The 15,689-nt window shown below is 59.4% G+C and overlaps 1 protein-coding gene across 1 annotated transcript in view; it reads right to left on the bottom strand.

The window, feature by feature from the left end:
- Positions 1-15,689, bottom strand: part of CTNNBL1 (catenin beta like 1) — a 63,779-nt gene that overhangs the window by 16,364 nt on the left and 31,726 nt on the right. The window contains exon 11 of the mRNA XM_044455111.1: positions 14,537-14,718. Within this exon, the coding sequence (XP_044311046.1) occupies positions 14,537-14,718 (182 nt within the window). The remainder of the gene's footprint in view (positions 1-14,536; positions 14,719-15,689) is intronic.

The raw sequence follows: 15,689 nt of genomic DNA, 5'->3' as shown, positions 1-15,689 counted from the left end.
AATGGCAAACTCCGCCCACGGAGGGACGCAAGTGGTGGGTCCCGCAGGGATCGTTTCGATTTATTCACCCCTCGTCTGCAGCTACAACTGAAGTGGCCAAGTCCGCTGGTCGCCCCGCATTATTTCCGGGGGGTGAAACAACAGGGGCTGCGAACTAGGAGAACGGCCGGCCATCGAAATGGCCCGTGCGGCTCGCCCAGCCCAGGGAAATGCGAAGCGATGCTGATCGGGACAAAGCCCCGACTTCCACTAGATGCTGATGCAGCCCGAGCTGGCAGGGACTGGCCAAGAAAGGGGTTGATGCTCAGTGGAAATGTCAGCCCAGCGTGTGGCTGCCATGGAAAAGACAAATGTCACGTTAGCTGTACTTTAAGAAAGGAATTGAAAATAAAACTGCCAATATCACAACGCCCTTGTAAAACTCTACGGCGCGGCCAGGAGGCTGGCGCCGGCTGCCAGCCCTGGTGCTCGTGTGCTGCCCCAGCTGCGCAGGCAGGCGCCAGTGGCCGGGGCACATGGGTGAGGGTGCCGCTGCAAAGCCCTGTGGGTGCGCGTCCCTGGGCAGCCGACCGGCCACGTGTGGGCAGAAGGCCGGTCCGGACGGACGGACGGACGGCCCCTCGGTCCGGGCCAGAGGCCCTTCGGCCGAAGCGCTATGGGACGCCTCGCCCAGCTCATCCGCACAGCTTTCCCTCGTGGGGGGCTGCCATTCCTTCACCGGATCTGCGACTACAGATAAGGCAACAGACCCCCCTCATCTCCCCCACAACTCAGTGCCTGTGAGAAAGAGCGAGCATCTCCTGCACGCGAAGGGCGCACACTCCTTGGGCAGCTGCTCGAGGCAGACGGAGGCGAGGCGCTTTCGCGTCAACGCCAGCTCCCTGCTCAGAGGGGCCGTTCTTGGCCGCGCACCCGCCTCTTCTGTTCCTGTGTCTCTCTCAGCAGTTCACGAAGCCAAGCCCCTCCAGCGCTGCAAGGTGCAGGCAGGAGGCACAACAACTCTGACGCATATCTCAAGTCTAGCCTGGAACTTGGCTCCAGGCCACCTCTGTCATGCACGTTCGAGCCCTCGTGGGCAAAGAGAGGCACTGGGAGCGCTGAAGGAGCAGGTGGGGATGGACGGCCTGCCAGCGCTCAGCTCCCGCCGGAGCCGCCGGTGCCGACAGCAAGGAGTGCCCGCGGAAGCCACCGGGCGGTGCCTCGCTGTCCCGGGGAGGTCATTCCCTCCCAGAGACACGCGGCACCGTTTTGCAGATGGCGCTCCGCCCGCCCGCCCGCGGGAGGCCTGCCTGGTCTGCGCCTCTGCAGGGATCGTGATCCTGAATCAAGGAGATTACGGCAAGCTGTTAATCATGAAACAAACAGTCCAGCACTGGGCACAGTTAAACTTGCGGGCTGACGGCAAATCGTGAGCTTGGCGCCACCTGCGGAAATGCCCCATGCAGCCCGTCTCCCAGCAGTCCTGTGGGATGGAGGCGATCAGTCCATTAGCATTAACGGGCGTTTTGCATGGTCCATAAGGGCGAGCCCGAGTCTGTCTCCGCATCAGGCAACTGGCTTCCGGATAAGCACGCCTGCACTGTATGTCTTTGTCTCCTGGGCACTTTAGGTTCTTTAAAGTGCGCACCAGAAAATGTCATGTGTGAAGAGGCCCCGAGGTATCCGCAGAAGTGACTTTCTCCTATCCGTCTGAGAGCAGCGTCTTCCGTGATGCCGAGGCATCCCCGCCCGCATTCCCCGCCAAATGCTCAGCCAGCCAAACGTGCGCCGTGATTTGATTCTGTCCCTCGGAGGCGGGTGCCGGTGGCGACCTCACCCGGGTGCCGTTCTCCTCCTCCCTCCCTCTTCGCCCAGGCCTCTGCTTGGCCCTGGCCACACACAACTTCCTTTCTGCGGGCGTCTGACACCAGGTCAGGCCACACGAGCAGCAGAGTCACGCAGCTTGCTAGAATGAATGGGATTACACAGGGCCTGGCGCACGAGGCCACGAGGGCAGGGGAGAGGGAGAAGATGGCACAGGGAGGACTGGCCTCTTTCTCTGTGTGTATCTGCTGCATTCCACTTTTCCTCCAAGGAGCCCAAGGCGGCTAATGCTCCGACTGCAGCACCGCCTGTGTTAGTGCCGAATGGTGCAGAATGGAGCTGACAGAATGAGACCCAGGCCAGATCAAAGGAATTAACGCTGGAGCAGCTCCAGCGGTTTGCCAACGAGCGCCGAGTCACCAGGGACAGGAGGCGTTTTGCGTCACGCCGCTCACGGCAGAGAAAGCACAGCCAAGCCCCGCGCTTTCCCGCTCGGCCTGAGCTCACCTGCGCTGCAGGCACCTGTACGAGGTGTAGCGTCGCGACGGCCCGCTTCTGGGCGCCCTGCTGTCAGCTCTCGCTCCCCGCAGAACCATTTGTCGGTCTTTGCAGCCGGCGGCGCCGTGAGCACAAAGGCGCTGCCCCTCCGGGAGGGGCAAAGGGCTTTCCAGGGTCAAGGGCACCCTCCGACAGCAAACGGCAGGCAAGACACGGAGACTTCCGGCTGGCGCTTCTCCACCCCTGCATCTCTCCGTAGCGTGCGCTTGCAATACGACTTGCCCCGGGAGAGGTCCAGGCACCCCCTCCCAAACTGCCAGTCGTGTGAGCCGACAGTGGCCAACCTGTCTGGAGCGTGAACTCCAAACCACGTCCGGAATATGAGAGTGCGTTGCTCCGTTTCACATGGCGGCACCTCTGCTCCTCCTCCGGCCCTGCTCCACGGTTTGGGATGCGTCTGCCTCTGGGATGCTGAGCTGGGGGGGCGGGGGGGGCAGGCGTGCCACACTGGCTCTGCTTCCCCGCCTGGCCTGCCGACCGAGCGCCTTGCGGGCTCGCTGCACAGCCGTGTTGCCGTGCTTTGGCCTGACCGGCCGGCTGCTCGGGGGGCTCCCCGCACTCCATCTGGCTTGCTCGCGTGCGTCTTGCGGCGTGCAACTGCCGGTGTGCTCTCTGGGGTGGGGCATGTGATCTGTGGGCACTGGTGCCCCCCCGCTTCGCCCGGCCTCTTCTACCTCCACAGGGTCATCCTTTGGCAGCAGGAGCACTCCCCTCCGAAAGGGGCTCGAGCAGGCTTCTGCCACGGCTCTACGCCGGCAGACAGAACCCCAAGGGCAGAGGGGCTCCCTCTTCCCCACCGCAAACGGCCACATTCCTCTTCCTGGGCTGCAGGGTGGGTCGCACGGCACTCTCCGGGTGCTTGAGACTACCACTCCCATCGGTCTTGGGCCCACATGCTTGGTGGTCCACAATACTGCAACTGCCGGCTTAGGGGAGGGGGCAGCGGCCTCCGCGTCCATCGGAGCCACTGCGACCCGACTTCTGTCTGAAATGACACCCGGACTCCTTCGCTCGGAGAGTCTTCAAGAAGCCACGGAGTTCGCAGGCAGAGCCCGTTCCTGCAAAGGACCAGCCTCGCTGCTGTACACGCACGCATCGGGGGGGGGGGCGCCCCCGCCCTTTCCTGAGCATGCAGAAGCGAGTGCGGAAGGCCGACGAAGGGCTTGTGCTGGAGGAGGCAGCCTCTGGACCCCGTTGGGGGGGCGATGCATGGCACACCCTGGGCACTCCCAGCCCCCCGCATCTCAGCCCTGCCTCGCCACCGAAGAACCGCGGCCACCTGGACCACAGGACGCCACGAGCAAAAGGACACGAGGCAGCCGTGACGGGCCTGACTCGAGGAAGCGAGCTGGGCCTCGAGTGCTAAGCCGGGCTTTGCGGCAGGGCTCCTGGCCGGCTGGAGCAGCGGGCAAGCAGCTCCGTGTGGCTACCACGGCCGATGTGCCTGGCAGACGATCGGGTACGGGATGCTAACTCTCCTCCGCCCCGCCACCTCCCTCCCTCCCAGCCGCTGAGCTGTGCCTCCTCCCTGGGACGCCTCTGATGGCTGTCGAGTGGGCAGCCATCACCGGCTCTCTCTGGCAGCGCGTCCCAGCAGCTCTGTAGCTCCGGCCTTGGTGCACTGTGAATCGGGCTTTCTGGGTTTGGACGAGACAACAATATGCACCAAGAAGCCACAGAACAACCTGTCGTCTCTGTTCATGGTTCCGAAAAAACAAGCGGTCTACCATGAAATGCCCCCGTGGGGAACGGATGACATGGCAGGCCAGAGCTAGGAAATACGCCCCCCCCCCCCCCCAGCTGCCCCCCCACGCAAACCCACCCAACGGGCTCAGACACTCTGCTACCCTGCCCGTAGCTGTGGGCGCCTTAGAACACGTGGGGAAGTCGCTCTTCCTTGGCGTGCGTGCCGGGGGGATGCTGCTGAGCCCACAAGGAAGGCACACCCTGTGTTGACAGTTAAGAGATGTGTCTTAGCCACTGCAGCCCCTGCGCATGAGTTTTCAGGTGTGGCATGTATCTTCCGGACCACTCTACAGTCACTGAAAAGACTCGCAGCTCCTTTCTCCCAGGAACAGGCCAAAAGGCTCAGAGAGGTACAGTTTTAAGCCACTTGGTACAAAATCCTTCCATGTGTTTTGACAGAAAAAAGGCCTACAACTCCCAGCATGCTCCAGGTTGGGGCATGTCTGAGGCGTCACAGGACTGTGCCTTTAATCATGAGATTTCGGCATCATTTACAAGAGGAAGCATCTCCTACATAACAATGCAATTTTAAATCTGGTAAGATGCCAGTCCTTCCTACCCTCCCCAACCTTTCCTGGGTACAAACCTCCAGCTCCTTGAACCACAAAGAAGGCGGGAGCCATGAGGCTCTGTTGCCATTTCCAAATGCTCCCAAGTTCACCGCGATTAAGCACATATATATTCCCTATCTCTCCGGCGCAGCCTGGAGATTAGGCGCATTGTGTGGCCTACGGGCTGAGACAGCAAAGGCAAGCAAATAATCTCTTCTATCGGAAGAAGTTTTGTTTGTACATATGAGATGAGTCAAGATGCAGGCTCTCCCGCTGCTCTGCTATCGCCGGAGCAGATAACGAGCGACAATACGGCTGAGAACCTGGCTGCCTTGCCCGGCTGCAGCAGTGGGGGGGGGGGCTCCCCTCCCCTCCCAGGACGCAGCGCGGGCACCGGCGGTTCTGGGCGCAAACGGAGCGGGGTGGCGGGTGCAACAGGCAACGACTGGGGCCTGGTGGAGACCCCGGTCGGCTGCGAGGCGCTCAGGGACAGTCCCTGGCGAGCGGCCTTCCTGGCCCGGTCCAGCTCGGTCCTGAGGGGAGCAGAGGCACGGAGGTGCCCCTGCTCCAGACACACACCCTCACACTCCGAGCCTCCCACGGGAAGGCCATGCCGGGGCCTCCCTGGCAGCCCCGCCTCGTGACTGGCACTGCCACCCGAGCCCACAGGCACACGGGACTGTCCCCGAGGAGCCGCTGGCAGCAGCCTTGTCCCGAGGCCAGGGAGGAAGCAGCCGGCCACGCATCCCGCACCATTCAAAAGATGCGCCGCGGGAAGGGCGCAGGGTTCTCCCCGTGCTGCAACACACGCACACCCCAACTGCCCTGCCCACGGGGCCCTCCTTCCGAGGGTGGGCAGCTGCCAGGAAGAGGCACGGCGCGCGGACCTCCTCCTCCGCAATCCCAGCCTGGTGGTGGGGGTCGGCTCCGGCCGGCCACAGCCTCTGCCAGCGCCAGGCCCATGCTCCCCGTCGAACGCTCCGCAGGGCGCCCCGAGGGCCGCCGGGACGCAGAGTGGGCAGCGAACCCCCTGCCGCCTCCCGCTCCTCCCGCGTCCCGCTGGCCGGCCAACCTGGTCCGCAGCCGGCTGGGGCGGCGGCAGGTGAGGAGAGGTGCAGCGCGACACGCCTGGACCCCACCGAGCCAGAGGGGCAGCGGGGACAGAAGAAACAAGGGCACCGGGCAGACCACTGCGCGGCTAGATGCTCACTCGCACCGCCCAGCAAACTTCCCTGAGATAAACACCTTCCACGTTCCTTCTATAAAGTTTAATTCGCACCATGAAATTTCATAATAAAGGGAAAGCTGTCCAAGCCGCATTGATGTAATAATAAAATGGAAGCAGCTGGGAGCAGAGCTTTGAATAAGCGGATAAACATTGTTTTACACATAATCTCTGGCACAGAATGCGGCAGGACCAGTGTTTCATCCGCTCAAGGGGAGCGCCAGGGGGGTACCCGACTCCCCTGCGGGGGCTCTGGTGCAACACGGAGGAGGGAGGGCTGCCTGCCTGCACCCCGGGAACCCACGTGGACCCCACCGCCCCCTCAGCACCAGGCCAGAACGGACACATCTCCTCGTTGGAAGGGCTCCTGGAGGCCCTGCAGCCACAGAGGCAAGCCGCAGCCCTCTCCCCAGAAGCTCCATCCAGCCCTGTGGTGGCAAACCTTTTAGAGACCCAATGCCCAAACTGCAACCCAAAACCCACTTATTTATCACAAAGTGCCAACACTGCCATAAAACCTGAAAACTGAGGTTTTAGTTTATAAAAAACACCTCACAGCCAGTCCAAGCAAATATATAAATATATATCCTTGGCAGCGCACTGACTGGCCATGCGAAAGCTCGTGTGAGTCGTGGCTAATGAGTCGTGGCTCATGACATCATCACCTGGCGCCGCTACTGCTTTCTGAGCATGAGCATTATTATTATTATTATTATTATTATTATTATTATTATTATTATTATTATAACATTTCTATGCCGCCCCTTGCCGAAACCTCGGGGCGGCTTACAACATGATAAAATACATTGAAATACAATAGTACATAATAAATTACCATTAAATATAAAATACAAAAAATACATTGATTTACAAATACAAAATTAAAATTATCAGTATAAAATAAAAATATAGGAGGAGAAAGAGAAGGAAGAAGAAGTTGCCCAGGCCAGATCATATGTTTTAACAATTGAAATGATGTTTAAATAAAAAGGTCTTTACCTGGCGCCGAAAAACCAGTAACGACGGTGCCAGGCGGACCTCTTTGGGGAGTGAATTCCATAGGTTGGGCGCCACCGCAGAGAAAGCCCCTGTGTGCGCTGTTCTCCGATGCTCGGCTGCCGGGGCGACTTGGCTCGCATGCCGACAGAGAGGGCCCTGCGTGCCCACTGCGGCACGCGTGCCATGGGTTCGCCACCCCCGATCTGGGACTATGGAAGGCGCTCCCCAGAGAGGTCCGCTTGGCACCGTCATTATATGTTTTTCAGCGCCAAGTTAAGACCTTTTTATTTAATCAATATTTTAATATGTTTTAATATTGTATTTTATTGTTGTATTTTATTAACTTGCAGCCAGACTGGGTCAATTTACTCATGCTGCAAGCCGTCCAGAGACGCAAGTAATTGGACGGCATACAAATTTTATAAATAAATAAATAGGTGGGTGGGTGGGTAGGTAGGTAGATAGGTCATCTGGTCCTGGAGTGGGGCCAGGAAACTGACAAATGCTTTTGCGCCCTCAGGTACAGGTTGCGTGGCCGTCCTTGCTGAAGGGAGTGGCTGAGCATCTTTGGGTTTCCAGAGGGGGAAACGGCAGGCCTGGAGGGAGGAGATGTGCTCAAAACCAAGCAGCTGCGGCTGTCCCTCACGCCCCCAGGCTAAGCCCCCCCTCCGCAAGGCAGGAAGGCCCGGCCCAGTCCCGGGGACCGTCCTCCTGGCGTCACACTGGGGGTGAACAAGCCGCTCTGTGCGCTGCACCTCCCACTGGCTCGCCCGTCCCTTGGGGGCTGGGCCAGCCTGCCTGTGCCGGGGTCGATGCTGCCCGGCCACCAGGCGGAGCGCGTCCCAGGACGGGCACGGGGCTCCGCCAACGAGCCAAGGGGAGCAGCTTCCCGCAAGAGGGGCGCAACGGACAGGGTCCAAATTGGGTGGGCAATGTGTTCTTGAACAGCAGCCACCCACCTCGCTCGGCAACCGAGCCTCTTTCTGGCGCGCAGGAGGTGTCTCAGGGACGGTTTGAGATGTGTTGTGCGCAGAGGTGTGCGCTCTTTGGCAAGGAGGAGCTACCAGCCCTGCTCAAGAGCCTTGCTCAGGTTGATCTTTCAAAAAAACCCAGGCCGTACGGCAGAGGCTCGGGCTGAGATGGCGCGAACCCCATCCCTAAGATGACGCAGGCATTCTGTCCTCTGTCGCACACCCTGCTTGAAGGCAGGCCTCGAAAGTTCCTCGCCCTGAGCGGACCATAATAGTTGACCTGGAAACCCTGCTGCTGACTCCAGGAGTATGCCAGTAATTACTCCAACAGACAGACTGGCACATTTATATTATTTTATGGATATGCATCACTTGCATGCAATATATATATATTGTATATATATATATTGTATGCAAGAGATATATTGTATGCGAGTCTTTTAATATGTAAGACCATAGGTTTTCATTTATATACGTAAAATATATCGCAAATTGCTAAAAGACAAGTCTACCACTCTAAAACATGACAAGAATCAAAAACAGAAAATGCCCTGGAAATGCGGCACTTCCAGGCTCCCTCTTCAAGGAACACACGATCCGTCTGCCCAATTTTGCACCTGCCTTGGCCATGCGGCCTCCTGGCCGGGAGGGAGAACGGAGGGCGACACCACACCTCTGCTCTGGGGCCGAGGCAGAAAGCCCCCTATCAGGGCAATTTCCACTGGTCTCTTCGAAACGCCAAGACTGGCTGCCCCAGACTTTATAAAAATGGTGGGACAAATTTTACCTTTTTGTGCAACCAGGAGTTTACTCTTGACACAACGCAAGCAGCAGGAGGCGACACGACGCTGAGTTCCTCTCTCTCTCTGCAGCTGGACCAGAGTGGCTGCTGCCCAAGACCCGTGGCAGGACATCCTTCCGTGCAGCCCCCAGCGCTCCGATCCCTACCGCTACTGCAGGAACGCCCCGGGGGACTGCAGCTGCGCATCAGCAACCCTGCCCCACAACCTATTGTTACTGCTGGGCGCACCAGAACCTCCCCCCCCACAGCAACTGGGTGATTCTCCCCACTCTCTATACGTAAGAAGCGGGAGAGAACAGGAGAGAGATGCAGGGAAATCAAAAGACCTCAAGGGAAACCGACTATGACAGAGAAGAGCGGAGCCTCCACGCAAGGACCAGGTGGGCCACCTTTGGCCTGAAGTGACGGGAAGTCCTGGAGAGCGTCGCTTGGGGCCACCTACCCCAAAAGTCAGCCAGCAGCTTCATGCTGCGTTGCTCCAAGCAAGAGCTTTAGACGTGCCTCTGAGACCCCTGGAGGGTCGCTCCCATTCTTCACGCGCATGGAAGAAGGCAGAAGTGCCCGGCCTGCCCAGAACGGGGCACACAAGCTCTGCAATGATTGCTTCTCTGGGAGGCACCACAAGGCACGATGGCTTCTCCATTCAGAGTAAACCCCCTGTTGACAGCATTTACCTACGCCCAACTGGCACGTGAATTCTGCACAGCCTCTTATCAAATGCAGCCGTTTTAGAAGTCTACACGCTGTTGAACATACAGTGACCTCTCCAGACGCCAGCATGAGCGTTTAAGGAGCACGGCGGCGCTCAGCCGCCTGGCTCCCTTCCGCAGAATACAGGCTCTTCAAGACACAGGAGTCCAGAGGGATCCAGGGAAGCACTGAATCCTGGAACGGTCGAGTGGGAAGCGGCCAGGGGGCCGTCGGGTCCACCCCCTGCTCAGCGCAGGACTCCCAGTCCAATCTCAGTCCGTCCTGAGAGCTTGTATAACAGGACGGCATACAAAAGCTTTTAATAATTAAGTAAAATAATAAGCCTTCCTCTCGGAGGGCTGCCCGGCTGCCACCTGGATGCCCCCCCCCCCCGTGGGAGAGCCCACCGCCTCCCTGGGTCACGGGTTCCACTGTCGTGCTGCTCCAACAGTCGGGAAACTATTCCGGATGCCGGAATCTGTCCTTCTGCCTCACCAAGAGGCAGTGGCCAAATTCCTGCTGGGCTTCCCAGCAGCTCCGACCTTCTGGCCCTCAGATGCCCCAGGAACTGCCCCGGGGCGCGAGCACACAGGGGGCAAATGCCCGCCTGCCCAGGCGATGAGGGAAAGTCCAGGAGGGGGAGGGAAGCTGTCGCCACTCCAGGAGCAGGCCCGGACGCAGGAACCCGGGCGCAGCGGGAGCTCTGGTGCCAAAACAGGCACGCCCGGTGGGGCAGGAGCCCTTGGCCTCGGCGCCCAGCAGGCACAGAACTTCTGCAAAGGCCTCGGCCTCAGCTCACGGCCTGGGAAAGCCCTCTTGCTCCGGGGCCTGGGAGAGCCAGTGCTGGTCGGGGCGGGTGCCGGCAGGGCGGGGGGCAGGTCTTTTCCCCACCCCAGGCCGGCTCCTGGCCAGGCCCACCCTGCCACGCGCTGCCATGTCTCCGGTCCCTGCCCGGGCAGGGTGCAGGACCTCCGCAACGCACCCAGCCACACGCGGTGGGGGCCCAGGGGTGACTCCTGGGGCTTGTCGCGAGTTCCGCACATTCAGAACCGTGCCAAGGGGAGGAGCGCAAGGAGGCGGTGGGTGAACGCCGGCCCCGGGGGCAAGCACGCTGGGGAAGATTCATGGCAGAGGCAGCTCAATGGTGAGACTCTAGACAGCAACAAAGCCATCAAGGCACACATTTTAATCCTTGTTTAACACAAAGTGCCCGTTAGTGAAGAGCTTAATGCCATTCTTTAATTTAAACAGCACTGACTGTTTAAGGCTTTATAGCCAGGCACGAGAAATCCTCTTTTGAGATTTCCAGCTCAGAGGTGTGGGGGGGGGGGGGCGTGTCTGTGCGCGCTCGCGCTCATGCGCAGGATCCGGCCGTGCCTGGGGATGGACTGGGTGGGTGCCGGCCTCCTGAAGGACCCTCTGACCGGAGGCAGCCCCTTGGAACCTTTTCCTGCACGCCACGCAAAGCGCCTCCAGCCCCTCACCTGCCCCCGAGGACCCACCAGGAGTCTCGAGGGGAAGAAAACCTACTTGGTGAGAGGGGAGTAGGAACCAGCAGATGGAGAAAGCACTGAGCCGTTTCCCCAGCCCCGTCGCCAAGTCCCTCCGAGGACGACTAAGGTTCAGGTGGGCTGCAAGCCGCCTTGCTCTGGGGGACACCCCTGCCCCTCCTCAACCGACAGGCGCAGGCCGCCCTGCCGCAGCCCGGCAGAAGCACGAGGCTGTGGGAAGAGGCGCTGCCGGCAGAACCCAGCAGCATGGCGGGGGTCACCGGAGGCGTGCCTGCCGGCCCCCGCAGGGCCTCAGCCGCGGCTCCCTTCCCAAGGGAGCGTCCCAGCAGGCCCCCCAGCCCCTGCCTCGCTCGGCGGGAGCCCACCCTCCTCCGCGTTGCTTCGCCTGGCCCGGCCCGGTGCAAACGGCGAGCGCCTCTGCGGCGGCACTGCACCCCAGGCCCACCCCCGGAGGGACTGCATCCCCACCCCAGGCCGGGAGGGCCCTTCCCACTGCACAGAGGCTCCCGGGGCCCATGTGCTGCGTGCCGGACACACCCGCCCTGACGCGTTCGGCCCACCCTGTCGCAGAAGACAGCGCTGGACCCCCAGAAGGCGGGCAAGAGCAACGAGTGCCTGAGGAAATTTAGCTACCTGACCAAGGACAAATCCCCCGATGGGTTAAAAAGTAAAAAGCAGGGAGCGAACGCAAATGGGCCACTTTCCCAATGGAGGCGGGATCCCTCAAGGATTTGTGTTATTCATTTTATTCTAAAAGAAGATCCCTGCGCACATGCAAGGCAGGGCACAGCTGAGACGGGCAATACTCAGAGCGCTGCTAAACCCAAAATAAGCAACAAGAACTGTTTGTAAGAACAGCAGTTCACTGCAAGGGACAGGTAATTTCTATAAATAATCCGGGGTTAGGCGTGAGCAAAGAGGTTGCCGGGGGTGTGGAAACCAAGGAGACGCTCAGGAAAGTCGCACCGTAACACATAAATGGAGCAAAACGGCACACGAGTTTAATGTCAGTGTGATGGACGCACAGAGGGGCTAAAAAATCCCAACTTTTCACACAGGGGGATGCGAACGGGAGCTGGCCGGCCCAGGAGGAGATCTGGGGACGCGGGGCTCAGGCCGGTGGGAGCATGCGCCGTGCCTGCGGGCTGCCGGCAACTGGGCAAGCTGAGCCAGGCTCTCAGGGTTTGTTCCCCGCTTGCAAATGTTCTCCCTCTGGGGAGCCTGCGGGGTGCGCCACAGCCCCGTTCACCCCACACAGCAGGCCTCCGTGGCTTCTCTGACCCTGGACAGCCGCAGCGAGGGCAGCCACCGGTCTGAACCCAGAAGCCTCAGCGGGGCGGTGATCGTACAGGGCTGGCCGGGACGTGCCAGCCCGGAGTCAAGCCACCCTTGTGAAACCCCGCAGGATGCCAGGGCTGCTGGCACACGGACTGGCCCCATCCCATCAAAAAGAGCTCCTGGGAGTTACCAGTGCTTGCACAATGGGGGGGGGGTGGAGAGGAGCTCCAGCTGGAGGCCCCCACCACTCCTGCGGGACAGGGCCGGCTCCAGCTGCTCCAGGGAAACAGACGTACGCAAGGTGCACACGCCCAGAGCCCAGCTTGGCCCCAGAAGTCCAGCAAGGCCCAGGAAGGGCAGCAAGTGGCTGTCTGCCCCCACCCCTGCAGGATCACGGCCAGCCAGCCCCACGGAGGCCTGTTCAAACATCTCAATTAAAGGAATCGCAACAGCCTCAATAACTCAGCTCTCCAGTCATGCAAAGCAAAGAAAATGGAGCTCTCTTTAAAATAAAATCCACTATTTTACATCTGTATCAGTGCCTCCCTGGACTCTGCCTGTCCTCATGGCCGTTTCCCTTATTTGCCAGAGCCAGCGAGCAAAAGAAAGCCAACAATTCCCCGCCCCCGGCCTGCCCTCCGACTTAAGGCCCAGCGAGCACCTGGCCACTCAGGTGCAGTGCTTGTCCTGAGACCACGTGAGCAGCTGATGCAGGGACAGAAAGCACAGCCAGGCCGGGGGTGGGGGGGATGCCAAAGCCTTGTGAGTGACCCACGTCTGGGAACTGCTGCCACAGCCCCAGCTGCAACAGGGCCACAGAGAGGGCTTGCTATCCCATATCCAAGCAACAGCCCCTTCTGCAGCCCCGGCCCTACTCCAAAGGAGGCCTCTCGCCCTTTTCTCTGTACTACTCACAGCAGTAATTGGAACTAATTTCATGTACATTCAAAGCCCAGAAAGCTACATGGCACATTCTGATTTCCGCAGGCTAATTCAGCTCGAGAAATGCCTCCTGGCCCACTCCAAGGCAGGACATTCCAGCTCCGGAAAGAATTTTAGAACAACTATGAACCACATCTGAACAACTCCCCATCAAGAGCAAGGGCCCAACATATCACACTGCTGAGTGATTTCATATAACAGAAACCTGATGTTTGAACTTCAAAACCTCAACGTAATGTTTTTAATGCCGAAACCTGCTTATAACTATTTGACATGCAAAGGCAGCGTTTGATCTCTAGAGAATTTTTTAGTATAACTGTGAACACCCGGGGGACTTGTGTCAGCATGAAAACAACAATGTGGGGGCGGAGTGAAAATACTTTCCTCAGAAAACCTTTTCAGCCTCGCTGCTCTGCACAGCTTTAACAATGACGAGCTGGGCACTGTGGGGACATGCGCAAGCCCACCTTCCTCCAGACGGGCAACCTGGAGCCCGCTTTTTCACGCTGCTTTGGAGAAGGCTGGGGCACCAGCGGGGAGAAACCAGGGCCGGCGTTTCTGGAACGTGTGCTCTGCTGCCATGCTTGTGGCCTATTCTTTCCAGGCGGGCGCTCGTTGTGTACCTGGGGAGTTCCTTACTCTTTTATTCCTTTTCTGTGTCTCTCAAACGCTCACTAATGCTCCTCACGGGTTCCGGGCAAGCAGCTCTGGGCCACTGCCATCGCCACCCCGGGCTCCGACTGCGAGAGGCGCACGGCTGCGAATGCCACTCCCAAGCAGAGACACTTGGTCTCCCTTTGGAGAGGCTCACGCAGAGCCGGCACTTCCGGCTTTCTGCCGCCGTCCGGTGATTTACATATCAGCAGTCGCTAACTTCAGGGGCGTGCTTTTCTATGTTAGTTAGATTTTCTTTCATTGTGGTGGATCCCACAATAAAACATAAATTTAGGAAAGCTCGGCTCCCCTTGCTAGCATTGCCACGCCTCGTGCTCCTGAGCAGAACCAGCAGCTGATCGGGTCGACGGGACCTCCGCCTCCCTCCACAGAGCCAGTCTCCCTGGGGAGCAGCTGCGTGGCGAGAGAGACAGCAAGAGGGGCGGGAGCCACAAGCCGTCGGAGTCTGCAGCGCCCGATGCTCGCGTCACGCCGGCGCTGGGAGCCAGGAAAACACTGCTTTGGAGGTGACATTCGCATTGGCTCATTACTCTTTTCAAAGGAGCTTGGCATCAAAGAGACAGCTTCAAACAGGCTCACATGTGCATATGCAAGAGCTAATTAACCGCCATGCCTGGCAGCAGAGGAGGAGTTGCGGGAACAAGCAGCCTCGCCGCGCGGGCTGAGCGGGCACTCTGTTTATGCATTCCGGGCTGGCAACCTGGCGAGGGGAGAACTCGGGACGCTTTGCGGGACCACGCCTTGCATCCCGGGGCCCCGGAAGGCGAGCTCTGGCTCCGGCCTACCTTCATGCTCCTTCTCGGAGGCTCCGACCTTCTTGATTTTCTTGGGTGACTTCATGAAGAGCGGGAAGATGGTCCGAAGGCCAAGGATGTCAACGAACTTGTGGCAGTTGTCTGCCCCCTCAGGCCCGATCATGGCATGATCCAGCACTTTCAGGGCACTGCTCCTTGAGATTTTCTTCTCTCTGAAAAAGAGGAGTTGTTGCCAGCGAAGGAAGTGGCCACAGAGTAAAGATTTTTGCCTGCTTTTTGGACAAGGCAGCCAAATGAAATCTTAGTCTGCTGAAAGGAGAGAACTTGGGACTCTCCAAGTTAGCTCAGGCATCTAAAATTCACTCCCCCTTCTTTCTCCCACACCCTCGCCCCCTCAGGACCCCCCATGGAAATGGCCGGCATCGAGGCACAAGAAACCTGCCCACATGTCAAGCAGGGAAGAAACCGCGCCACGAGAAAGGCTTAGCCAGGTGCGAAAGGTGCTTCCAGCCGGGACCATCCACCATTATTTCCACGGCACTTTTCCTTTGCTGGGTGCATGGTCGGGGTCCATGCACTCGTTCCCACAGGCGGGATCGCCGCCATCCCTGTTCGACAGCGGACGAAACCAAGGCCGAAGAGAGCGTGGCCAGGCCTGCAAAGGGCACGTGCGCGGCAGGGGACCACGCCTCACGCTCTGTGTCCAGCCAGTCAGTCGGTGCTCCAACCAGGCCCCCCCATCCTACGCTGCGTCTCGCTGGCTGACCCTTGAGAAAAAGGGCGTGGGCGACTGTGCCCCGGCCCCTTTCCCAAGGCCAGATCGCCTTGCACAACTGCAAGCCCAGACGCCAAGCCACAACTGCCCGCCTGTCATACCTGGAACGGGATGCGTATCCGTTCTGCGCAAGAAGCTCCAGGGCGGCAGGAAGTTTGTGTTCTCCTACGGACCTCAGCTGCACGGGCTCCAGCATCCCTCCCACCCCCATAACTACCAAAAGGAACGCGGAGCCAGTGGGTACGTCAAGGGGGAAAGCACTTCCTGCCCAGTGTATCGATCCACCGACGGCGATTCATATTTCTCGAGCGACAGCTACACGCGTGCAAATGGGCACAAGCAGAGAGGCGAGGAGGAAACTGTGTTCGGCTGTGATCCGATTTCACGCTTCCTTCTCAAGCACACGCC

The sequence above is a fragment of the Varanus komodoensis genome, unplaced genomic scaffold (assembly GCF_004798865.1).
Source record: "Varanus komodoensis strain SLA01 unplaced genomic scaffold, ASM479886v1 scaffold8, whole genome shotgun sequence".
NCBI classification, from domain to species: domain Eukaryota; kingdom Metazoa; phylum Chordata; class Lepidosauria; order Squamata; family Varanidae; genus Varanus; species Varanus komodoensis.
Note: the sequence above shows the minus strand (reverse complement) of the source record. Positions and strands in the feature narration are given on the sequence as shown.